We start from the raw sequence: 27,352 nt of genomic DNA, 5'->3' as shown, positions 1-27,352 counted from the left end.
TGTTCCACCAAGGCAGAAGGCTAGATTGCTGTAATTGTCTCTCAGATGTGAAAAGGTGTTCCTTTATTATCGCTAATTCTTTTATTAGTGACTGCTGCTTCCATAGGAATATTTCTAGCTGTTGATTCTTAACTGATGATAGGTTTGTAATCCCAATTACATATCGGGCAGTTCTCTGCTGCTTGGAGTCAACAGGTTGGATTTCTGTAAGAAAATAAATAAGTAAATAAAATTGCTTCCTGTTATGAAAAGGAAATGAAGCTGTCAAGAGAAAAAGGGAAGCCAAAACTTCTTAGTTGAGAAGATGGAGAAAACTGAGGGAAAACTGGGAATCATTCTACCCTCAGCAATTTGCAACATCTTGCCATTTCTGAAGCTAGTCCAGTCATGCTGTCCCTATTTGCTGAGTCTGCAGTACCAGAAGCTGCATTTTGTGTCAGCAAATCACAAGAGACAGCTTCTGGCAGGGCTAATACAGTAGAGCCCAGCCAACCTACTGAAACTGTGTGATAAAAGAAATGTTAAAGGTCTACTGCCTACAAAGTGGATCTTTTCTAAGACTTAATAAAAAAAGGAGAGATTTAGTAGTGCATTAGAAATGTAATGGTGTTTGTCAGTATGGGCCAAACAAACACATATAATACTACAGCCTCTCTTGTTCAGAGGATGATAAATCTGTGTTTTAGGGATAAGACACTGTCTCAATTTTTCTTTGATCTTCTATAAAAGTTGTGGCTTTTCAGAAAAGCTAAACATGTGCACAATTTCATTTTGTTAATCCCCACATACCAAAGCAGTAGACAAGTTGGGTGAAAGAGTAGCAGGGTAAAATATGCTCCCAGTTCTTTTTTGGTATGCAAACTGCTGAATGATTTAGTAAAGGTCTAATGGCTTTACATTAGGCATTTATCACAAATATTAACAAAACCATTAAGTCCAATTAATCAAATATACGGCATTACATCCCAAGGCATTTTGCAATGAAATCATTTGGAAAGGTGAAAAGAGACAAAGTGAAAAACTGGGTGCAATTTATTTACTCTTTAGAAGTTAGATGATGCTGATGGTGCATTGTATTATGTGTGTCATAGTTAAACTGCCAGGTATTGGATTCAAATATCAGCTCAACCATAAAGTTAATAAGATAGGTCTAGAGTACAAATATCCCAAGTATCCACAATTAAAAATCAGTTCAGGATTGCCTGGAAAGTCTTTGGATGAATCTGGAAAAACTATTACAGTTTTTTCATTATATGGGCCCGAATGTGGACAATTTATAAAGGTATATTTGTGATTTTCATAATGTGGCTTGTTGATTATTATACTTTAGCCTACAAAGGCTCATCAGTATTTTGTCACTTCTTCCCCACATGCAAGGCTCAGAACCAATGGATCACGTCAACTTCACTGCTCTTTGTTATTGACAATTTACCTCTGCTTTGCTAACTGGGATCATGGTTTTGTCCCAGCAAAATGCCGCTGTGGCGACATGAGTTTTATACCCCTGCTTTAGACTCTAAGATACCTATTGACAGACATTCTTGATAGCAAATTCATGCTAAGAATTGTTATTTTGGCATGAGAGGCATAACACAATTCAAGAAGTAAACAAATAATTTGGGATTAAATATTTTGGTACACAACTTCATTTTAGCAATTATAAAGCAAACATAATCCTAAAACATAAAGGAGCCAGTCTGGTATAGTAGTTAAGGTACTAGCCTAGAAACCAGGAGACTGTGGGTTCAAGTTCCACCTTAAGCATGAAAATCAGCAATTTTGGGCCATCATTCTTTCTTAGCCCAACTCATCAGGTTTTTGTTGTGAGGAAAATAGGAAGAAAAGGGAGTGTTAGATATGTTCTTTATCTTGAGTTATTTATAACATAATAAAGATAGGATAAATATATAAAAATAATTAAATAAATGAGTAAGTAAAGCAAGTAAGTAAATAAGTAAATAAATGGGTAAGTAAATAAAATACTCTTATTCACCAAAAAATGTTAATTCCTACATATTTAATGGTGAAAATCTGACAGGGATTATTTCTATAATGAAAGGTCCTCATTTCTGAATGTTTATTTTCTGGTTCCCAACTGCAGAAAGTTTGGTAAATCCTAATTTAAAATTACTTAAATCAACTTGCCTAATAATTAAATAATTATTTATTTATTTATCATTATAATTAAATAAATAATAATTTATATATGTATAATAATTTAAGATATCACTTGTCTTTATGCACAAAGCATAAATATGCACCCATGTCAGAAATATTCAAATTTGTAATATAAATGTAATAAAAGACTACTTAGCAATACATCGAGTAAAAATCAACTACCTTAAAGACATATTGAATAGATTAATGCTTAACTCTACTCCAACAGTAGAGTTAACAATGTCTGTTGCTTTTTCTGTTCATTTTTTCTATATATAAATAAGAAATAAAAAATTTGCCATACAATTTTTATGTTGTCTATTAATCAGAACATCTTTAAAAGGGAAGTGCTACTAATATAACATGCTTTAATTTCAAGAAAATATTTGACAAAATATCCATGGTATTCTGATTATTTATGTACTTGACTTATATGCCACCCCAATCCATATATAATAGGGTTAAAATGATATAACAATATAGACAGGCATCACTTTGGCATAGTGTTTAAAGCATTGGGCTAGAAACTGGGGCACCTGCATTAAATAAAAAGCCAGCTAGGTGACCTTGAGCCAATTACTCTCTCTTAGCCAATAGGGAGGAGATAACGGCAAACCACATCTGAAAACATTCAAAGAAACTGTCCAGGAAGTTACCCAGAGTCAGCAATGATCAGGATCCATAATAACAGTAACAACTAATCTCTAGCAGAAGGTCTAACTCAGAGAGTGAACATTAACCGGAGGAGACAACAAACATACTCAGATTTATGAAGGGCTAGGACAATCTGATTATTAAAGTGCTGAACTGCATATTAGATGACATGACAGTTAAATGAATGGTTTATTGGCTCATCAATGGCAATACATCAAATAGCAGAGATAGCTTAGGGGTTCTGGGTCTAAACTTTATTATTTTTTTATTATTACTTTAATAAAAAATAAAGGAGATTTTTATCAGATTTGCAGAGGACATTAATTAATATCTAAGGGACAGAAGATTATATTAGAAATGGCCTGAAAATATTAACAGAAACACGTGTTGTTAACATAAAAATGAAATATGAAGAAACTTATGAAATATCAGTGTGAATTAGGAGACCATGTATCATAAAGAGTCATGGAAAAACTTGAACTCTTTATTCTTAAGACAATATTGAACATGGATCTGATGGCACTCTATAAAGACTTGAAAAAAGATGTCTCAGAACAAGGTCAAGATTTATCCTCTATCATTTCAGAAGGTAGACCAGAGAGAAATTTTTAAGTAAGTAAATTGTGATTTAATATTGGGTGGAGGGGATCCAATAATAAAGAGGGGTGAAATAATACCCTTAGATGTGGGATTTTCCTCTTTATTAAATATGTCAGTTTGAAGCTAGCAGCAGCTACTAGAATTTCTCTACTATGAATTCCTCCACTGATCAGAACCAGTCATATTTGATTCAATTAATATCCCCTTGCAACTGCCTGAATTTTGATTCCGTTAATAAGTAGAGAAACATTTCATTCAGGAGAAGTTTGCCTTCTTTTTGAAATAATTTTGAAAGCCATTTTTCTCCTATCAAATTAAGTGCAATCTCATAAAGGAAAAAAAAATCCAAATAAATTTTCTCCTAGGTAAAACAACTCTATAAGATCCAATCGTCAAAACAATCATTATGTTATTATCACATTGTTTTTTTTTTCTATCTTTCTATACAGAATTATTTTATTGTGCTTTTACTCAGTTGAGTAGTGGCACCTTAAGGCTGCTGAGAAACTGTTTCATTGCTGGTATCTTTGCAAGCAGGCTCAGGCAAAATGCTATCTTACTTAAGGTCACTGAAAAATTCAAGAGACTGTTTGCTAATAGAAAAGCAAGAGTTTGGCATTGTACAACACACTTCCACAAACAAACAACTTGTGTATCCCAATATCCCACTCTGATTCCAGAGGTAATTAGCCCTCACAGACATGAGCATTTTACCCATAGGCCCAAACACAGAACTTTCTGATGGATGGAAGCCAAGAGGGTACCTAGCTGAACTAACTTGAAATTTTCACTCAATAACTCATCATGTACAATACTGAGAATGGGCCTACAGGCAAAAGAAAAAAAGATAAAGATAAAAGAATACCTTACAGAAAGAAGCACATGAAGAAGACCAGCACTGCTCAGTGGGAAAGAGCCTCTGGCAAAATGTCTTCAAATAAGGAACTGCAACACTTGATTTATGATTATATTGCCGTTTTTAGTTAAGAAATATCAATTTGGGAAACCAATACAGGTACAACCATAATTGAGCCCAAAATTTATGTTGCTTAGTGAGGCAGTAACAGATTTGCACTTCATTTTATGCCTTTTTTTTGCTTTATGTTTAATCAATTAATAATAGTATGGAGCTTTCTTGATCAAGTAATTTGTCCCAAACATAAAACTGGTGCAGTTGTCAACATGGAGAACAAGACACAGTTCTGGTAAGCATGTAGCATTTGTGGATTCTTCTCTGATCTGGACACAAATGATAATATTTGTGGGGGACAGAGTAGATAAGTGGTGTCAAACTGGTGGCCCACAGGTTGAATGCATCATGCGCAAGCCATGTCCACCTCAGGTACCATGAATGGCAAAAATGTCATGAAATGTCACATGATGGCAACGAATTTAACCCCAAGGATTAGGTGAACATGGAGATAATTAATTCAAGAACAATTTCTCAAGGGCGCAACTTCCTCTTGGCATATTGAAAAAGTTTTAAGAGAGTTCATGTGTGATATTTGCTTTTGTGATACATTGAAAAATGAAAAAGCAGAGAAACTACAGCTACTGAAATATTACTTGTTTGGTAATTAGTCATTAAGGCCTTCTTTACCCTTATACAGTCATAATCAAATCAATATTTACACTTTGCAAAATGTGTACGGGAACTTACAGATTTTTTATAGATAGTATTGTAAAAGCCAGATTAATGTTTGATGGTGTCCTTGTCTGGATTTGAAAATTAAGCATACCTGGGCCTGGTTTGACTTTGACAGTAGATATACAAGCCTTTTATTTGGACTGGAAATATCCTGGAAGAATAGAAAGGCAAATAATTTCTTTACTTCATGGCAGTGTTAAGTCTCAGATTGGAGACTTTGGCAATTGATTGCCAAACTATCAGATATTATCAAAGAGGAAAATTGGAGAACATCTTTGAGTTTTAAAGATACTTCCTAGTTTCAGACATAAATTGACCCACATATTCAGAAGCTGTGTCTTTCTAGTTTTGCTACCCTTGAAGATATAATTCAAGAACTAGAGATAAATTATAACTGTCCGGCTGACCTCATATGGGCAGCATTGGCAGCTGAGTTGTATACAATAAATGATGAAACACTATAATCTAATTTATGGCATCAGATAAATTCTGAATAATTATATTATTTTAATTCATCTACCCATGCCACTCTTTTAAGGTATCAAGAACTAGCTCATTTATCAATAGTATAAGGTAAAGACTTTCAACATTTCATTGGCTATCTTTCCTGAGTAACATCTACTTTTCTCATTTTGGTAGGCAGGCTGCTAAATCTCATGTATAATTTATCTACATTCTGCTTCATATACATATTAGCATTGTAAACTAGAATGATTTGCATCTTTGGCTGAATAGATTTTTATTATGTTAACAATATACCATTCTGGATGAGCTTAGAATTATCTGGTCTTAATCTTTGTGTACTCTGGTAGGGAGAAATAAAAATTAATAATCAAAAGGTTGCACATAGCAAACATCACTACTACAAATAAGGATCTGTCAGCTCATGAGCCTATTTTGCACCACTAATGCATTGTATACTGGTAGAGGTAAGAAAGTGTGCTTCTTGAGAGCTTTACAAATTAACCTACTTCAATCATTTGGCTATAATAAACTAATATACACTGCTCAAAATAATAAAGGGAACACAAAAATAAGACATCTTAGATCTGAATGAATGAAATATTCTTATTAAATACTTTGTTCATTACATAGTTAAATGTGCTGACAACAAACTCACACAAAAAATATCAATGGAAATCAAATTTAGCAACCCACGGAGGTCTGGATTTGGAATTATACTCAAAATTAAAGTGGAAAAAAACACTACAGGCTGATCCAACTTTGATGTAATGTCCTTAAAACAAGTCAAAATGAGGCTCAGTAGTGCGTGTGGCCTCCACATGCCTGTATGACCTCCCTACAACTCCTGGGCATGCTCCTGATGAGGTGGCAGATGGTCTCCTGAGGGATCTCCTCCCACACTTGGACTAAAGCATCCCCCAACTCCTGGACAGTTTGTGGTGCAACGTGGCATTGGTGGATGGAGCGAGACATGATGTCCCAGATGTGCTCAATTGGATTCAGGTCTGGGGAATGGGCAGGCTAGTCCATAGCATCAATGCCTTCATCTTGTAGGAACTGCTGACACACTCCAGCCACATGAGGTCTAGCATCGTCTTGCATTAGGCCAACCGCACCAGTATATGGTCTCACAAGGGGTCTGAGGATCTCATCTCGGTACCTAATGGCAGTCTGGCTACCTCTGGTGAGCACATGGAGGGCTGTGTGGCCCCCTAAAGAAATGCCACCCCACACCATTACTGACCCACTGCCAAACCGGTCATGCTGAAGGATGTTGCAGGTAGCAGAACATTCTCCACAGGGTCTCCAGACCCTGTTACGTCTGTCACATGTGCTCAGTATGAACCTGCTTTCATCTATGAAGAGCACAGGGCACCAGTGGCAAATTTGCCAATCTTGGTGTTCTCGGGCAAATGCCAAACGTCCTGCGCGGTGTTGGGCTGTAAGCTCAACCCTCACCTGTGAATGTCAGGCCCTCATACCACCCATGTTTCTGACCATTTGAGCAGCCATATGCACATTTGTGGCCCTCTGGAAGTCATTTTTCAGGGCTCTGGCAGTGCTCTTCCTGTCCCTCCTTGCACAAAAGCAGAGGTAGTGGTCCGGATGCTGGGTTGTTGCCCTCCTACGGCCTCCTCCACATCTCCTGATGTACTGGCCTGTCTCCTGGTAGCGCCTCCATGCTCTGGACACTACGCTGACAGACAAAGCAAACCTTCTTGCCACAGCTCTCATTGATATGCCATCCTGGATGAGCTGCACTACCTGAGCCACTCGTGTGGGTTGTAGACTCTGTCTCATGCTACCACTAGAGTGAAAGCACCGCCAGCATTCAAAAGTGACCAAACCATCAGTCAGAAAGCATAGGAACTAAGAAGTTGTGGTGGTCTCTCATGAAAAGAAGACACTACGCAAAGTTGTCTTGGGATGAGAGCGCAGAGAGAACTCCGAAACCCTCTTTTATTAGAAGCAATCTTTGTTAATGTAGCAATTTTGTTAACGTCCTATCACAAACGCATTACATCACACAACATGCACTGATCATTCGCATAAAGCATACAAGGCTGTAAAGTTAAAGTTTGCTACAGTTCTGGTTAAGAAATGGCAACAATTTCTCCTTGCTCCTTGCTCCGTGTTCCAGCCAACCACCAGAAGGCTCCGTTGTCCTAGCACGTACACAAAGAACAAAGAATCATAGTTCCCACATCTCCCCTGTTTTTCCTTTTTAAGAGACAGGGAGTGTTTTAGTTCCAATAACAGTCTTTGTCAGGCGCATAGGCAAGAGTGCTGTGCATGCTGATGTTATCCACGGCGTTCGTGACTTCTTCAACCATCACAAACATCTTGTCTTCGTCTGGGTCGTCACAGGTTGGCTCCCCTATCTCATCTTCGGATGGCAGTGGTTCATATGTGTTAGTTATTTGTTGATTCCAGAGAGCCATTACCTGCGCAGTGGCTTTTTTCTCAGCCAAGAGGGATAAACTGTTAGAAATTGTGCGTACAAAGATGGGTAATACACAAGGCAATACAACATACCCTGCAGCAATCATACCAATGAGCGCTACAATAGCTTGCAAACCAGGCAATTTTGGGAACCAAGATCCAAACATGTCTCTAAAATCAAGACCATTCCATATTTGTATGGGTACATGCGCAACCTTGATCATTCTATCAGTAATTTGTTGGATAACTTTTCTGCTATCATCTACCTCAATACAACAATTAATATAACCATATGGGTCACGTCCGGTACCGTCGATACCAAAACCTAAAAAACGATATTGTACCCACTTAGATTCAGGTAAGTGAGTGTACAAGCAAATGGGATTACATTTGTCAGTGGTACATGAAGTAGAGCTTGATTTAACAGTGATATTAATATTTTGAGGGTCTCTTACTTGAGCAGAGTCAATAGGTGGGGTGTACAAGTAGTTGTAAACAGTGGTGGCCCCCACGTTAGTCCCGGACACCTTTTGAAAGAGATATTTCTTTTCCTGTAGATAAGATCTCTGCCAGCTGTGTGAGCCGCAGGTAACTCCGGCAGCATCGCTAGGACCTTGACCTTTGCTGATGGCAAGGCAAGCATCAAAGCATACTGAGGTGTTGGTACCCCCCCCCGAGTGACATTATGGGTTATGTACCCATTTTTTGTTTGACTGATAGAGAACATTCCTGCAAGATCAGAACTGGAGCCACCTTTGTATGCATAGACATATAGGGATGCTGTAATGGGTCCCACTGCCTTGGGCTCATAGCACTGAATGCCTTCGGCAGTGTAACATCGCGCATATTGAGTGTTGTTATGAAGACAAGGGGAGACCGTTGTGGAGTTGCACTCAGGCTTCAAGGTATGATAGATCAGGGTGGATTGGGTTTTCGTTCCGCTACGAGTAGTTTTGATGCAGGCGTCGCAGGAGGATGGGGTGGCTGTCGTATCGGCAGGAACGATGTGGAAACCCAGGAGGCAAATGATGAATGCAGCAGGCAGTTTCATGATGCTGATGTAGGCAAGGCTGGTTTGGGTAGAAAAGGCCTCACTTGTCGTCCGGGGACCCAGGTGGTGGCATTGTTGTAAGAAACAGCCGCGTACCCTCGTCCCCAGGTTATAAATTCAGCTGGCCCGTGCCATGTGGGATCTGGCAACTGTCAAAAGTAGACTGGAGGTCTAGGAGCATCCTTGGATGGAGAGCAAAAGTATCGAGAGGTGGCAGAAGAAGCAGGTGTGCCAGACTCATTCAGGAAATTCAGTGTAAATAAGCACAAGTTAAGTTTGTTTTGCAGCGTGGGTAGCCCTGGGGTGAGTTTCCCCATCGAGTTTTGAACTTTGTCAAGAGCATTCTTTAGGGTCAGATTGGCTCTTTCTACTATGGCCTGCCCTTGAGAACTGTATGGAATGCCAAATTTGTGCAAAATGCCCCATTGTTTACAAAAGGTAGCAAAGTTGGTATTAGTATAGGCGGGGCCATTATCAGTTTTTAATTCTGAGGGCTTTCCCAGGCACGCAAATGACCGACTGCAGTGGTTAATGACATGTTTTGTGGTCTCTCCTTTTTGCGGGGAGGCCATGATGAACCCTGAGTATGTGTCCACTGAAACATGGATATATTTCCATGGTGCAAAAGGCGCATACTGGGTTACATCCATTTGCCAAATTTGGCAGGCTTTTAAGCCTCTGGGATTTACTCCCATTGGCAGGGCAGGGGCTTGCTTGCTGCAAGTAGGGCATTATTGAATAATTGCAGCAGCCTTTTGGGCGGTGATTTGGAATTCCTTCATAAGAGCCCTTTTATTTTGATGAAAATAGTTATGACTGTTCCAAGGGGTTAGGGGAGAAAGAGAGAAAGCGGATAGAATAGTAGCAGCGGATGCGGCTGTTAATTGATGCAATGCAAGCAATTTATTTGCTGGCAACGGCCATTGATCAACCCAAACAGGAGCATCCGTGGTTAAGGTCAAGCGAAGGGGAAGAGGGTGAGTCATTCTAGCTGCAATTTAGCACCAAATTGAGAGAGTAAGTCCCTCCCCCACAAATTCATGTGAAGGGGGAGGATGATGGGCTTTATTTGTGCAGTCACAGGGAGGTTTTCAGAAGTCACAGGGAGCCAAAACTTACTGATGCAAGCCGTTTGAATCCCTCCTACACCTCTTACCGATGGGGAGGTCTCTGTTTCCCAGTCTGTAGGCCACTTGTCAGAGCGTATCACCAAGACGTCAGCATCAGAGTCCAGAAGACCGGTGAAGCGGCGACCCTTGATTAAAGCCAAGAGTGTGGGGTTAGTTTTGGTGATAGATCTAGTGAGGGCAAGCACATCAGAGGGAATTTGCGGTACCATGATCATTTTGCTACGACGTCACCCTTTTGTAACTTCATTGGAAGAGTGGATAGCACAGAAAGGTTAATGGCTGAGAGTTTTGAGGAAGGATAAAACAGATCGGGAACCACAGAGATTCCTTTGAGGAGGGCATGAGGGTGAGATTGTATAAGAGCAGTTTTATCAGAGGAGAAGGAGGCAGAAGGAGGAAGCTGTGCGCCGACAGAGAGTGGTAGATGGGGAAAGGATATGAGCACATCTTCTGCCACTGATAATTCATACACAGTGGATGGTATATGGGCAGCCTTGGGAGAGGGGCTAGCTGCCGGCCCCTCTACTCGTTTCCTGAGGGTTCAGTTTTTGATCGACATTGATTAGCCCAATGATAGCCTTTCTTACATTTCAGGCAGACTGTTTTTGGTCGAACATCTCTACTGGCAGAGGGCTTTGCTGCCCCCCCCCCCCGTCGGGGGCTCAACATTGTGATTTAAAATGGCCGGGCTTCCCACAATTGTAACAATTACCAGATGGCTTATTACCTCTGGTGATAGCTGCAGCCATCATTTTGGAAGTGTATTGGTGTGTTCCCACCACGCTGCAGGCTTGTAAGAATTGGGCTAGAGTGGCAACTGTAGAATTAATCAAGGGAGTAAGCAAGGTTTTACAGTCTGCATTAGCGTTCTCATATGCCAATTTAAGAAGAATTTCCTGCCGAGCCGCCTCATTTGTAATTTGCCTTTGTAGGGCCGTTTGGAGGCGTTCAATAAAATCGGCATAGAGTTCATTGGAATTTTGTAGAATTTTTGCAAAAGATTGTGCAGAGGTATGAGGGTCATCCAAGCGAGAGAGAGCAAGCAGAGCGGCTTGTGCAGAAAGGTTAAGAGCATTAATAGGGCTATTATATTGAGCTGTGGGAGCAGCAAAGGCACCCTGTCCTGCCAGTTCATTTGCGGTAAGATTCGGATTTTGAGCTGCCAATAGGTGACAATGATGGAGAAACTCCGATTGCCATACAACAAATTGAGTCCCTGTTAGAGTCATATGAAAAAGGCTATGCCAATCAGCTGGGATCATTATATGGGTGTTAGCCATCATTCTAAATAATCCCATCATAAATGGAGCCTGAATACCATACATTTGTACAGCTTGTTTGATATCCTTGATTGATTTAACAGGGATGGGTTCCCAGTGCAGGACGTTTTGTCCCTGCGTGTTCTGTGCATAAACTAATGGGAACGCCGATGGGCAGTCGGAGTGATCTAACTCGCCAGTTCTAACTCCTGCAGCGATGGCAGCATGAACCGTGCCCATAGGAGGGTGTAAGGCAGGAAAAGAAGGCACAGAAGGGAAAGCAAGAGAAGAAGAAGAGGGATTGGGTGGGGGGGGGTCAGGAGAAGGGGGGGAGGTTTACCGACCTCATTTGCCTCCGGGGGGGTAGTTGGTTTAAGAGACACAGGTGCCACAGTGGGGGGCAAGAGTTGTACAGCAGGATTCACATAGGGAGGGGGTCCAGAAAGGGGGCCAAGTAGGGATTGCTCTAGACAGGAGAGAGCCTCAAAACCCACCCTCCAAGCAATTAATATAGACGAAGGGGCCCTAGGACTTGCATGAAGGTATTTTCCAATCTCCTTCCATACTGTAGTTTTGATACTGCCTTTAGCCTGATAAGAAGGGCAGTGTTGCCAAATGTATTCTAGGAGTTCCTCAATAGAGTTTTTTGGGAGGGGGGCACAAAGGGAGCCCCCCCTTTTAAAGGTAAAAAAATTTCGTTTGGTCAATTCTCTGATTTCCTGAATGTGAGCTGCCTGCTCCTTAGAGAATCTACCACCCATATTCATGAGGGATCCGTTGTCGCCAGCGATTCAAGCGGATGGGGTGCACCAAGTCTATTCCAGACGATGAGAATGGGTGTGCCAAAGACGTATCGCTTTTGAGTGGATCACGTTGGGGTCACCAGTTGTGGTGGTCTCTCATGAAAAGAAGACACTACGCAAAGTTGTCTTGGGATGAGAGCGCAGAGAGAACTCCGAAACCCTCTTTTATTAGAAGCAATCTTTGTTAACGTAGCAATTTTGTTAATGTCCTATCACAAACGCATTACATCACACAGCATGCACTGATCATTCGCATAAAGCATACAAGGCTGCAAAGTTTAAGTTTGCTACAGTTCTGGTTAAGAAATGGCAACAATTTCTCCTTGCTCCTTGCTCCGTGTTCCAGCCAACCACCAGAAGGCTCCGTTATCCTAGCACATACACAAAGAACAAAGAATCATAGTTCCCACAGAAGTGGTCTGTGGTCACCATCTGCAGAACCACTCCTTTATTGGGGATGTCTTACTAACTGCCTATGCTTTCCACCTGTTGTCTATTCCATTTGCACAACAGCATGTGAAATTGATTGTCAATCAGTTTTGCTACCTTAGTGGACAGTTTGATTTCACAGAAGTGTGATTGACTTGGAGTTACATTGTGTTGTTTAAGTGTTCCCTTTATTTTTTTGAGCAGTGTATAAAGAGTAGGTCAAATGTCACTATGCTTGATGAATGGGGAAATTATGTGTTGTTCAGAAATCGTCAGATTTTGGAAAGTTTGTGTCTAAGTGCATATATATAGACTGGTGGTTGGCAGATGGAATCAGAAGGTTACTACAAAAATGATTTATCCCAGCTCTGGCTAGTACGTCTTTTATCACATGAAAAGGGATTGTGTGTGTGATGACCCATATACATGATATTAATTCTGATAAAAAAATGAATTTATGCTCTTAGAATAGGAGAATCAGGTAGGATTTTAATTTCTTTCCATGTGGTCATCCAGCTTGAAACAGAAAAGCCCTCTAGAGACAATTTAGAAGGATCATTGTGTAGAGGGAGTTGCCTTGTTATTTGGAAGGCAGAATCTTGGTGAAGTAGATAAGTCAGGTGAAAATCTTTAGAAGCCAAGCACCTATTGTTTTTTTTTTAAAGATAAATCAGATCTCTTTCTTTGATTGACATATTGACTGAGGAGGAGGCCCAGTGGTGGGATTCAATTCTTTTTTACTACCAATTCTGTGGGCGTGGCTTGGTGGATGTGACAGAGGAAGAATACTGTAAAATCTACGGTCAGAAATAGTATTTGCCAGTTATCCAAACTACTCAAAATTTCCACTACCAGTTCTCCGGAACTGGTCAGAACCTGCTGAATACCACCTTAACTGGTGGAGGCTTAATTGTTGCAGTGATTTGCAGGTAAGATGCTGGTAGTATTGCCAGGTAGTTTCTTCTTCCAACATATTCTGTTCAAATGATCTTTAGTTTGCACTAATCCCTGCCTGTGTTAGGTAGGAATTGAGTAAGAACTCTAAATATGGATTTCACTCTCACTTTTATTTTTGGGTGGAAATATATTCACCAAATATGTCCACTTTCCTATTACCTGCATTTTTGACAAACCTCTTGGTCATGTAAAAGAACAAAAGGTTCAGTTAAGCTACCTTAATAACTCATAATGATTCAAAGTGGAAGCCAAAACTCTATTATGAATCAGCACATGGAAAAGTTTAAGAATGAAATGCAAAATTCAGCAAAACGTTGAGTAAACTTTAAATAATGCACATATCATCACTTTTCATACATAATAGCCCTGAGAAGATTTTGGTTTTTATGCCAGCCTGTAATGAGGAAATTCAGAGGTCACAAACAAAACAACGCAGAAAGGGCAGTATGTCACAAAATGTTCATTTTTAGCAATACTAAAATGTTAATTTATTACAGAAACTGACATCTCTACCAATTACTTCAAGACTTGGATCTCCACCCCACCCATCAGACCTCAAGAGATAATACCATGCTACAATTTCAATCTATTAAAAAAAAGGATTTACCAGAATTGATGAGAAAACAGAACACAGAAGGCACAATGTTCATATATTTTATCTGGACAATGAAACAGCATCTATATACCCAAGAGAGAGGACTCCAGTTTAAAATGAGTTATTTTAAGGGTCTTGCTACAGGCCTTTTTTTTCCCTTAAGGGACCCACTAAATTCTTCTTTTTTTCTTTCTACTTGTGAGGCTGAAACACAATAGGGCAAAATAAGGTTTATTGCTTTTCTTTGATAATAATAATTAAAGGAGGAAAAACCTATTGGCTTTCTTTAAGTAACCTGCAAAAGTTACTCAAGGGGAAAAAATCTAATGTGATTTTCTGGGGCAGGGAGAGCTATTTGAATTTCATACTTTCAGATTTATGGTATAGGTTCTCTCACTAATTAATGGGTATCACTTTATCATTAAATGTGTTGTGCTTTTTATTATGCAGATCCCAATTTCTCAATGCTCTGAATAATTTATAATAAAAATTATTGTTAAATATATTCTTCTATAAAATCTTTTGACATCAATGCCTAGCAAAGTTTTCACTAATAATATTACAAATTGAAAAAAGTTCTTCATTATTCTGATGGAATTATTTTCCATAGGAAAATTTATTTTTCAAAACAGTAAATAAAATATGACCAAAACAATCTGGCTCCTATGGATTTTCCTCTATTCTTCTCCAGTTTGTGCACAATCAAATAATAACTAGAAAGACACATAATCAGACAGAACAATAACTCTGAATTAGCAATAATGAAGATCACACCTGAGCCACATCATTTTCAGTCTGAAGTGCACAACTTGGTTACATATGTAGTCTTTGCAACATGTTGAAAAAGCAAATGGGTGGCCTTTGAGCAAGGGGCAAAGAGCCATCTGGTTGGTATCACCAAAGGTATCAACCAAGATATCAATAAAAGCATCCCACATGAATGGCTGTAAGTATAACATACAATCTGGGTAATGCAAAAAATGTGTAAATTGTTAAATTAACTCAGATATTCATGCAAGATTTATTAAGGAAAAAAGGGAAAATTATTTTCTAATGAGAGTAGAAATTTTTAACCAAAATCAGTTGTTGTTTTTTGTTGTCAACTCATCCTGTTTGAAAATATTATATAGTTTATCCATAACAGTTTAAATTTTGCTTACAAAAGCAAAAGTATCCTATAATTGACTGATATCACAATAATTAAGCAAAACTTCAGACCACTAGTACTGGAGTAATAAACCTGCACCTAGTTGTTCAAAATAAGACACCACATCTGAATTGCACAACTATGTTCATAGTTGCTGCTGGATGTAAGAGGGGACATATTTCTGCAATGGAGGAAAAAAAAATTCTATCAATTCTAAGCAAGGTTATGCCCTATAAAAAAAAATCTAGCTTAAATAAGAAGAGTTGAGCTAAAGGATAACCATAAAAATAAACATGGTTAGAATATGATGTGCTGTTAGAAAAATGGAATCTAAAGAATGCAACTGAAGTTTGCATGTATGAGATGACTGATTAGTGTAATTGTTAAATACATCTTTTGCATAATGTGAGACACAAAATTTTCTTAACTAGGATACGAAGTCAAAAGTCTTCATTTCTCATAATTATGCCTTTTTCTTTGTTATAGTACATGATGATCAATTGAGTTTTTACCCATTTCATTCTTGATTTCAGCATCTTCTACTAGTATGGGTATCTCATTACTGTGGTCAAACATACTGAGAGCTAAAGACAGCTTGTACATTTTTTTGAGAAAATTATGCATTAGGATAGGATTTCTACAATTTATAGCAATGCATTATTTTTGTAGCTGGTCCAATAACTAAATTCTAAATTACTACTTCTTGGTAAGCTAGAAAAAAGTGAAATAGATAGCACCACCACTAGATGGACTGGCTGACAAACCGTACTCAATGAGTAGTCCCTAATGGGCCTAAGTCTACATAGAGGGAAGTAAGCAGTGGGTGCCATAAGGTTCTGTCTTAGGCCCAGTACTCTTCAATATCTTCATTAACAACAGATGAGGAAATAGAAGGGGAACTTACCAAATTTGCAGATGATACTAAGCTGGCAGGAATAGCTAACACCCAAGAAGATAGGCTCAAGATCCAGATGGATCTTGACAGACTAGAACACTGGGCCGTATCTAACAAAATGAAATTCAATGTAGAGAAAAGTAAACTCCTACACTTAGGCAAGAAAAACCAAAAGTACACATATAGACTGGGTGAAACCAGGCTTAATAGCAGTAACTGTGAGAGGGATCTTGGAGTCTTAGTGGACAACCAGCTAAATATGAGCCAGCAGTGTGCAGCAGCAGACAAAAAAGCTAGTGCAATCCTAAGTTGCATTAACAGAGGGAAAAGGTCAAGATCAAGGGAAGTACTAATACCACTCTATAAAGCCTTAGTAAGATCACACCTAGAGTACTGTATCCAGTTTTGTTCACCACGTTACAAAAAAGATGTTGAGACTCTAGAAAGAGTACAGAGAAGAGCAACCAGGATGATTAGGGGACTGGAGGCTAAAACATACAACGAACATTTGCAGGAACTGGGCTTGGCTAGTCTAGTAAAGAGAAGGACTAGGGGAGACATGATTGCAGCCTTCCAATATCTGAGGGGCTGCCACAGAGAGGAAGGGGTCAAGCTATTTTCTAAAGTGCCTGTAGGCCAGACAAGGAATAATGGATGGAAACTGAACAAGGAGAGATTTAACGTGGAATTAATGAGAAACTTTCTGACAGTGAGAACAATCAACCAATGGAACAGCTTGCCCCCGGAAGTTGTGGGAGCACCATAACTTGAGACTTTCAAGAAGAGATTGGACTGCCATTTGTCAGAAATGGTGTAGGATCTCCCGCTTGGGCAGGGGGGTTGGACTAGATGACCTACAAGGTCCCTTCCAACTCTGATTATCTGTTATCTGTATATTCAGTCATTAGTACAAAAGCCAGGAACTCCTATTAATGGGAGGCTCCCTTCTTTCCTATTAACAAAAGGGAGGGCAAGCCCAAGGAGTTCATTCAGAATGGAAGGAATGGTGGCAAATGACTAATTGAACTAATGACATGCTAATGATTGATGTGGTTAACTCTACTCACTGGGGAAACCCATATGCATATTAAATACCAATCATGAGATCATACTTTTCCAACACAATACAGCCTTTAATCCAAACAATGAGCTTTAGAATGATAGCTAAATTTTTATTTCAACCTAACCATTATAAAGGATATTCTTGGTTCCTAGCGCCTAATTTCCATGGGTTTATTATAATTGAAGATGGCTGCCTTATATACCTGCATTTAATACTTCCATTCATATTGTAGCTCCTTGATACTTAAACTGTGCCTCAGGATTCAGGTGATTGTTTTTTTTGCTGAATTTGGAATGGTGCCTATTAGGAAATACATATGGGTTAGGGTCCAAAGCTGACCTATTCTAATTCTTATTGTGCTCTCCAGATAGTATATAGTTAATTAGGAATTGGGAACTGTCCCCTTAATGGAATGCCTCATGGGAAACATAGTTAATGCATCATGGGAAATGTAGTTCATGTCATGTGGTCAAATCTGTAATCCTGATTGGTCACTGAATTGACCTCTAGCTGGGTTGGGGGAAGCCTTTGTTCTATTCCTTGCTTGGATCCAGCAGCATGCTGGATCCCTTTGCTCCATCATTATAGGATGAAGATAACTGTATTTTTACACTATGGAGTCAACAATGCAAAGATTTGGACATTAGATGAATCTCGACATAACTGTGCCTTGTTCCTTGAGGATGCCTTGTGATCCAATAAAGAAACTTTATATGGAAGCCTTTGTAGAGTTTGCCTGACTGTCTTTAAATTCAGCCAGCAATTTAAAGACAGAACAGTGAACATTTATTAAACTAAAGTCATCCAAATAATAAAATAATAGAATAACTTCTTTATGACAAAGAAAACATTTAGGTGGACCTTGAGAATAAAGTAGAAATAAAACAACAAGAAGAAGTTTATGTCTTACCAAATGACAAATTACACCAACAAATTAAAGAAGATTTGGAAAGATGGAATAACCTAAAACAATCACTAACAGGAAGGATTTCGGTAATTAAAATGAATGTGCTCCCGAAATTGTTATTCTTATTTCAAAATATGCCTACAAAGTTAAACCAAAACTTTTTAAAAAAAAATTAAACAAGACAACCTCCAATTTCGTGTGGTGGGGAAAAAACCAAGGCTCCAACTAAAATTACTTCAGGAAGCCACAGAAAGGGGATGATTCAACCTTCCGGAATGGGAAATTTATTATCAGGAAGCTTCACTTACATGGATTAGAGATTGCATTGTATTAGAAAACAGAATAACTTTGCAGCTAGAAGGCCACAACCTGCAACAAGGATGGCATTCATTCTTATGGCCTAACAAGCCAGGTTTACACCGACATTTTCAACAACATAGAATCAGGCAAGCATTATTTAAGATCTGGAATAAAACCAAAAAGCAGATATATTTAGAAATACCAAATTGGCTATTGATAGTGGAGGCAACAACACATCCAAATTTATTAAAACAAGTGAAAGCTATTATTTATAAAGATGCCTTAAATGAAGATGGAGATTTAAAAACTGGACAGGACTTAAAGCAACAAGGGATGGATTTAAAGTGGTGGGAATATCTACAGATACAAGCGAGGTATAAAAAAAGACAAAAAAGAATGGGGAATAACATGCAAGAAACAGTTTTAGAAAATAATTCTATTGAGACCAGAGGCCAAATTTATAAGGAAAATTTACAAATTTCTACTAGCCAATAAATTAGAGAAAGAACAGGTAAAAGAGATGATAGTGATATGGGCTAGAGACTTCGGGTATAGTATGCAATTGGATCAATCGCAAACAGTATGGGAAAGGATTGAAAAGATTACCCTGGCCATTGCATATAAGGAAAATTTACTTTAAATGTTTTATTGATGGCATCTCCCACCAGCCAGATTGGATAAACTGTACAAAAGCCAATCCCCTAATTGTTGGAAATGCTCATTACAGGGTATGTACTACCATGCCTGGTGGAGCTGCAAAAAAGCACAAGCGTTTTGGCTTAGGAGAGGGAAGTGGTTGGAGGAAATGTTGGGTTTCAGATTAGACCCAGGCTCTTCAAACTTGACAGCTTTAAAACTTGTGAACTTCAACTCCCAGAATTCCTCCTCCAGTCTTGTTAGCTCGGGAATTCTGGGAGTTGAAGTCACAAGTCTTAAAGCTGTCAAATTTGAAGACCCTTGAATTAGACCATGTACCAGAATGTTTTTTTTATTAGGAATCATATCAAAAAATATATAATAGGGATGAGCTATATTTGATTATACATGTTATTACTGTGGCAAGAATAGCATTTGCCCAGAACTGGAAGGAGAAAGACATAACAAGTGAAGACGAAGTACTAAACAAAATTCTGATATGAGCTGAAATGGACAAGCTAACTTTAGAGATGAAAAACAAAGACGAGTCAGAATATTATGCAATTTAGAATAGATTCTACTACTGGTGGGGGCAGAAAGGAAGGTTTTAAGTTGGAAAAGGGTTGCTGAGAGGGTAAATGAGAAAATGAGATGAAAGGACCAAAGATTTTGGAAAATTTAATATATGAATGATTAAATGTATATATGTATATATTTGATTGTATATAGGAAAGTATAAATCTTTGTGATATTGATCAAAAGTTATGTCAACTGGTTTCACCACATTCAATGTTTTTAATTGTTTTGTTCAATTTTTTTTAAAAGAAGTTTATGTATCACTAATTATTCTTCTTTTAAAATATGCTATTGTCTAGTTATTTTGAACATAATTTCAGGACACTAACTCACAATCATAAGCATTTTATTAAACATGGTATTAAAAAATTCTAGCACATTTAAAAACAATAAATCATGAAAATAATCTGAAAAGCACAGCTATCCTAGCAGACAGTATCCTTATTTCAAATGATCAAGCAAAATGAGGCGATGAGGAAATTCACAATTAGATTATTGCAAAGAAATTGTGCATTTTTTAAAAATGCAGAATCAATTTCTTTGGTTCCTGTAATTCAGAAAATGGCTTCCAGTACTAATCATTTATATATATATTTGATTGATTATTTTTATCCTGCCTTTGTTACTTTTTAAATAATTCAAAGCATGAACATAGCTAATATTCCCTCCTCTTCCTATCCTCCCCCAACAACTCTTGTGAGCTGAGTTGGCTGAAAAAAGGGTGACTGGCCCAAAGCCATTCAGCTGTCTTTCATACCTAAGGGAGGACTAGTACTCCTGGTCTCCCAGTTTCTAGTCTGGTGCCTTAACCATTAGGCCCTAACTACTAGGCCAAATAATGCAGAGTGAAAGCCCTTCAAATAATTCAAGGCTAGGCAATTTAAAACAACTTACTTGAATTTCAGTACAGCTGAGAAATAATTAAAAGGCTTACAGTAGATACATGGTTAGGAAGCTGTATGATAAAAACTGGCTTCAAAGGCCTGTAACTGAAGGAAACTAATATTCTAGGCAAGGCGGAGATGGTTTGGCTTATTAAAAGATATCATACAAAAATGAGGAGAAGCTCGGGGACTAATGAGAAAGCCTCACATCAAGCTAACTGTCTCTTCTTTCTCATTTCTCCTTGAAAGGAAATTCAAACATTGGTAGACTGGTCCACACTAGCTTACTTTTCCTAAACAGATGTGAAGGGCAAGAAACGGGAATATACTTTGTGGCCTCCATCATCCACACTGAACACCCTTGTGAACTCATTGCAATATGGATTGCAATTTCTGAAACACATAGGAGGAGCATGGAAGATATGTAGCTTAGCTTGCATTGCACAGCGGCCCAGAGACACATCCCTCTCTAGCAGGAGAAAGAAGAGGAGGAAGGGAAAAAAAATAGCTAGAGTAATGGCTAGGAAAAGAGAAGAAAAGGGAAAGGTTATCACAGGAAGAGGCAGCATAAGGAGATAGTAAGAGATAAAGCTTTAAAGCAAGAAATAAAAGGAAGAAAACATGACACTGTTTTTTTTTTCCCCACAGCACTTTGCCCAGCTGGAGTTCTACCCTTTGAAGCTCATAAGGAAGCATAACTTGGAGTGTGAAAGGAAACGGGAAAATTAGCAGCAGTGCTTAGCAAAAATGGCCAAGAGCCTGGCTAGTTTCATTAATGAGAAAATTGCCCAGTGAATCAGCTCTGAGAGACTTGGGGGCTTAAAATGGATTCACATCCACCAGGATGGAAGAGGTCCACCTCGGGGGAGATTACCCAGCCAGGCATAAGAGGATGAAATAAACTGCATTTACATTTGCTTTGAGCATTTTGCTAAAAGTGTTTGTTTAAGTATGTGTTATATGCATTTCATGTTTATAAGGAGACTAGCAGGCTGCTGTAGATGAACAGCTATATCTGAGCAAGCTTCTCTGCAGGTTAGGAGGAGATTCATCCTGAGTTTTTATTTATTTATTTTAATTTATTTTGATTTTTCAATTGCTTACAAGATAATAGGTATAAGAATATACACAGTTATGAATACATGAAATGGGTACATATAAGAAAAATAAAAGAAACAATAGGACAGGGATGGTAGGCACGTTGGTGCGCTTATACACACCCCCTACAGACCTCTTAGAAAAGGGGTGAGGTCAATACTAGACAGTCAGTTTTTGGGGTTTGGGGAAGAAACTACAGAGTCAGGTAGAGTATTCCAGATATTGACCTGAGAACTCATCACTGAGTTCAATAATTAATATCTTCTTCTACCTGTGTGTTACATATTCTTGGTTGGTTTTATAAAGTAAGTAGTAAAATTAGCCATGTCTGCTGAAAACTAGAGATTTAATCTTTTCCATGAATGAAGGCAAATATATGTGTCCCCCCAGAATAATGTTACAGGATCCAATCTAGGTCAGTCATTTGGACCAGAGGTTTAATCTTTCAAGCTTTTGGACTTGTGTTGGAGTCCATCTTTAGGGAACTTTTCTCTACTGGAATGTTTTCATATATGACACTGCAGGAGGGGAAGGAGAATAACCTCTTAAATATTCCTGCTTGGCAGCAGGCTTTGTTTAAAGCAAATGGCAAAGGTTTCCCTGCTTGGTGGATCTCTAAAAAGTCAGATTCTTGAGCTAAACATTAGTTTCAATGTCAAAACGGAAGCTGCAATAAGAAGAACCAAATGTTGGGGTCATTATATAAAATTCTCTCCTAAACATTTTGACCAGGTAGAAGTGCATATAGACTGCCAAATCCAAAATGGCTGCTTGATAGTATTTCCTGTACCTCTTTACTTTCTTCTAGCAACAATCAAATTTTTCCAGTCCATATATATGGTTGTTATGAAATTGAGTTTAGCAAATGTCTAATATTAATTTTGTTTCAAAAGCGCATACAGACTGCTCTGCCACAAGTTGTTTTAGATCTTGCTGATTACACACTACACTTGATCTTAGCCAAAAGACCAAGAAGCAATTGTTTAAAAATAAAAACAAAGAAGTGTTACATTACAGTCTTCAAATAGGCAAAGTATGAAAAAAATGTTCCCCGCATATCTCAAATTGCCTGTCTCTGAAATAACATTCCAGCACTAAACTAAGGCACTCACATTTATATAGCTCCTGAAATTGCTTTGTAAATTGGCCTGTATTCAAAAGGTACATTGGTGATTAGATGTGAGCTGTGTTTAACAGGAGAAAAACACCACTTATTCCTATTATTCTCCCCCAGTCTTCATACTTAGACACAATTGAAAGCACAAGTAGAAAGTGCATGTTACTTTCAGGATAATAGATAAGGATGTTGGCATGTAACATCATAATGCTTGGTCTTCCATATCCCCTCTTTAATTTTATTTATTTGTTTTTTAAAAATATATCTATTTGCATCACCTATACCAAAGTTTGACAAAAAAAAAACCCATATCTACATATTGAAACCACTCAACATATTTTGAAGCACTTAAAAAGCATCATTATTATTATTTCTGATAGCAGTGCCAAAACTATAATAGGGTAAGTAAATTATAGAATTAGTCTACCGTCCGAGGACAAAATAGAGAACACCATTCAAAACAATTAAAATTAGGTGATAACGGATTTCCGGTTTGGGTTTCTTCAGTGACAGACTGAAATCTGCAATCGTGCACGTTTTCGATCTGTGCTCACCGCTGGAGTGCCCCGATCCTTTGGATTCGGGGCTGAAACCACCCCATAGAGGTGGTGAAGAGGGGGGAGATTGCTAGCTGAGTGGAGGGGAGCTGCATCTCTCCTCCTTGGCTGGTCTAAACTCCCTTTCCCAAAGGCGGTTGCAGCAGTGGTCAAAAATGGCCATCTCAAAGAATAACCCGACTGGATAAGATTGTGCAGGAGGAAGACAAAGAGGAAAGCAGTACAGACCAGGCTAAACAACAGAAAAATTTAAAAGTACTTAGAGGGATACTTCTGAAAGAAGATTTTTAAGTGGAGAAGGAGAGAGAAAAGGTTAAAACCCCTTTTTTAACCTTTATATTGACAATTAAATTTATGTTAATCTATTTTGACACTAATAGGCAACTTTAAGCTGAAATCTAAGTGTCAAAAGGAGAATAAAGATTTTTTTGGGGGTGGGGGTCATTTCAAAGCTCTAAAAAGGAGAAGAGCAGAGGCAAAAGGGTGGAACTTGGAATAATGAAAAAATGGAGTGCCACCTGGAAAAATAAAGAGGATTAACAGTGAAACTTTGAAAAGACTCCCGAGGATACATTGTAACTGAAATCTTATTAAAAGATACAATAACCCACGGAAAGGAAAAGGAAAGGAAAGAAACAAGAAGGAGTCTGGGATCATTTGGTGATTTTAAAAAAAAAGTTTTTGGCATTGGTTTTTTCTTTCTTTTTCTGTTTTTACTTAAAGTCAATCAGGTGTTTGTTCAAAAGTGTTTAAAATGGCATCAATCCTGGAGGAATTGAAGATGAGTCTTAAAAAACAGAAAGAAGATGCAGAAAGGGAAGGAAGATCCTTTGGCTTCATATTTTGAATTTTTTGCTGCATCTTCATAGTGGGTGTCGGTTTGCTTCATGTATGGCTCGGAGGGGTTTGAAGTGGGTAGTGCAGCTTCTGGTCCGTGGTCGTGTCTCATCTTCTGAATGGGTGTGAGTCTGTTTTCTACATGGAAGTGTGGTGGTGGCATCTTGTGTGGCTCTCATGGGTGTGGGTCTGGTGTCATTGTTCATGTTAGGTACTCGTCTGTTCATGAGGGCGGGTTTCCAAATGGCTGGAAGGCGGGAGGTGTCATCTCGTTTGTTCATGCTGTGTGGGCGTTTTTCTATCTCTATGGCTTCTCTGATTATTCTGCTGTTGAAGTGTTCAGTTTTGGCGATAGTTTCATGTCCTGTGGCTTTGAGGTGTTGGACCAGGGAAGAGGTCGTTTCTTCTTTTTTGATTGAGTTCTTATGTTCTTCAATGCGTGCACTTATTCTTCTGTTAGTTTGTCCAATGTATGTGGTAGGGCAGGCAGTACTCCTCCCCCCCCTACAGCCACACATGAAACAAACAGTGCACAACATCTCAGACAAGATCCTCACCGAAGCTGAAACCAAGGTCCTTTCAAAAGGATTCAACTTTGCTGTCGCTCCCAAACACATCCCCACAGAAACCATCATATGCGGAGTTGAAACCAGCCTGACCAAAACCAACCCTGACGATGCCAACAAAATCAGACTCAAAATCACCAACATCCTCTGCACTAGCAAACCACCCAAAAGCAACTTATCCAAAGAAGAACAAACTGCACTACTTAACCTGAAAGAAGACACCAGCATAATAATCCTACCAGCAGACAAGGGCAACGCGACAGTGGTTATGAACACATCTGACTACCAAACCAAGTTAACCAACCTACTCCAAGACCCCACATACAAACCCCTAAAGACAGACCCCACTACCTACCTAGAAAAAACTACCAAATCCAAAATAAAAGCCTCCCCCATCAGTGAAGAAATCCAGCAAAGAATCATGACCAGAGAGAAATCATCCAGATGCCCTAAGCTTTATGGTCTCCCCAAGATACACAAAGAAGGAACCCCACTCAGACCAATAGTCAGCTCCATAGGCTCACCTCTACAAAACCTGGCCAAATTTCTCACCAAACAACTACAACCCTATGCAGAATCCATCAACTCACACGTAAGAAACTCACTCCAGTTCATCGAGATCATAAAGAAACAAAACTTACAACCCAGCGACCTACTAGTAAGCTTCGATGTCATATCCCTCTTCACCCAAGTGCCAATAAAAGAAGCCTTGACAGCCATCCAAAACAAATACAACCCCCCAAGCACATCCTAGATCTGACCAACCACTGCCTATCCAACACATACTTCACCTACAATGGACAAAAATACAAACAAATAGAAGGAGCACCCATGGGATCACCCCTTCACCTGTCATCACAAACCTCTACATGGAACACTTTGAAAAACAAGCTCTAAAAAATATGATCACAAACCCAAACTCTGGCTCAGATACGTAGATGACACCTTCATAATCTGGCCACACGGGAAAGAAAAACTGAACAACTTCCTCACACACCTCAACAGCCTACACCCCAAAATACAATTCACCATGGAAACAGAAGCCAACAATCAACTTCCCTTCCTAGATGTCTTGGTATACAAAAGATCCAATGGCTCCCTAGGACACACCATCTACCGGAAGAAAACACATACAAACCGCTATCTACATGCACTCTCACACCACCACCCAGCACAGATCAATTCCGTAGCCAAGACACTCATCTCCAGAACAAAATGCTTAGCCGATGAACAACACCAAAAAACCAAACTACACACTCTCACCAACGTACTTACAGCCAATGGATTCCAAAGAAAGAAGATTACCCACCTAATCCAAAAAGAAACCCCAACCAAAATCCAAGACAGAGAACAAGAAAATGGCAAAGCCCTCCTCCCATATATAAAAGGCACTACAGACAAAATCAGCAAGATCCTCCAAAAACACAACATTAAAACAGCATTCTGCACAAACAGAAAAATATCCACCATCCTAAGAAACCCCAAAGACAAAATCGAATTAGAAAACCAAGGAGTATACGAAATCCCCTGCACTGCCTGCCCTACCACATACATTGGACAAACTAACAGAAGAATAAGTGCACGCATTGAAGAACATAAGAACTCAATCAAAAAAGAAGAAACGACCTCTTCCCTGGTCCAACACCTCAAAGCCACAGGACATGAAATTGACTTTAAAAATACCAGAACTATCGCCAAAACCGAACACTTCAACAGCAGAATAATCAGAGAAGCCATAGAGATAGAAAAACGCCCACACAGCATGAACAAACGAGATGACACCTCCCGCCTTCCAGCCATTTGGAAACCTGCCCTCATGAACAGATGAGTACCTAACATGAAGAATGACACCATACCCACACCCATGAGAGCCACACAAGATGCCACCACCACACTTCCATGTAGAAAACAGACTCACACCCACTCAGAAGATGAGACACGACCACGGACCAGAAGCCGCACTGCAGCTGCATCACTACCCACTTCAAACCCCTCCGAGCCATACATGAAGCAAACCGACACCCACTATGAAGATGCAGCACGACCACGAACTCGAAGCCAAACAGCAAGATCACAGCTCACCAACTCAAATCCCCCAGCAACTAAGACTAACCTGAGCACAACCAAGCCCCCACCTGAACAGAACACGCCTCCAACCAATCAGAACACGGCCAACCCCCAACCAATCAGAACACAGCCAAACCCCTACCAATGAGAACACACCCCCACCCAATCAGAACACAGCCAAGCCCCCACCCAATCAAGTCCCACCCCACTAGCAGTTAAAAGGAAGAAGCAGCTACAATCTCACATCACTCTGAGAAGCAAGAGCCGAAGACAGAAGCCTGAAGATGATGAATGAGACTTCATCGAAACGTTGCCTAGATACTTCGAATCTTACGCGGGAGAAAACCCGAACAACCAAAGATCCACATATATATATATATATATATGATGGCAGATGAGATTCTGCTGAAACGTCGCTACAACTTTAAAAGCACAGCTACTATGACGTGGGAAAATACCCGGGCAAAGCCGAATGCCATATATATATATTATTATATATATATATATATATT

The 27,352-nt window shown here is 39.1% G+C and overlaps 1 protein-coding gene across 1 annotated transcript; it reads right to left on the bottom strand.

Annotated features, from left to right (window-relative positions):
• Positions 1-10,487: 10,487 nt before the first annotated feature.
• LOC148128144 (endogenous retrovirus group K member 8 Gag polyprotein-like) lies at positions 10,488-11,646 on the bottom strand. The gene is given in 2 exon segments (XM_087940803.1): positions 10,488-10,810; positions 10,813-11,646. Coding segments are annotated over 2 exon segments (975 nt in total). The 3' UTR covers positions 10,488-10,669.
• Between the last annotated feature and the right edge of the window lie 15,706 nt (positions 11,647-27,352).

The sequence above is a fragment of the Pseudonaja textilis genome, chromosome 1 (assembly GCF_049901715.1).
Source record: "Pseudonaja textilis isolate UNSWEBS1 chromosome 1, rPseTex1.2, whole genome shotgun sequence".
Classification (NCBI taxonomy): domain Eukaryota; kingdom Metazoa; phylum Chordata; class Lepidosauria; order Squamata; family Elapidae; genus Pseudonaja; species Pseudonaja textilis.
Note: the sequence above shows the minus strand (reverse complement) of the source record. Positions and strands in the feature narration are given on the sequence as shown.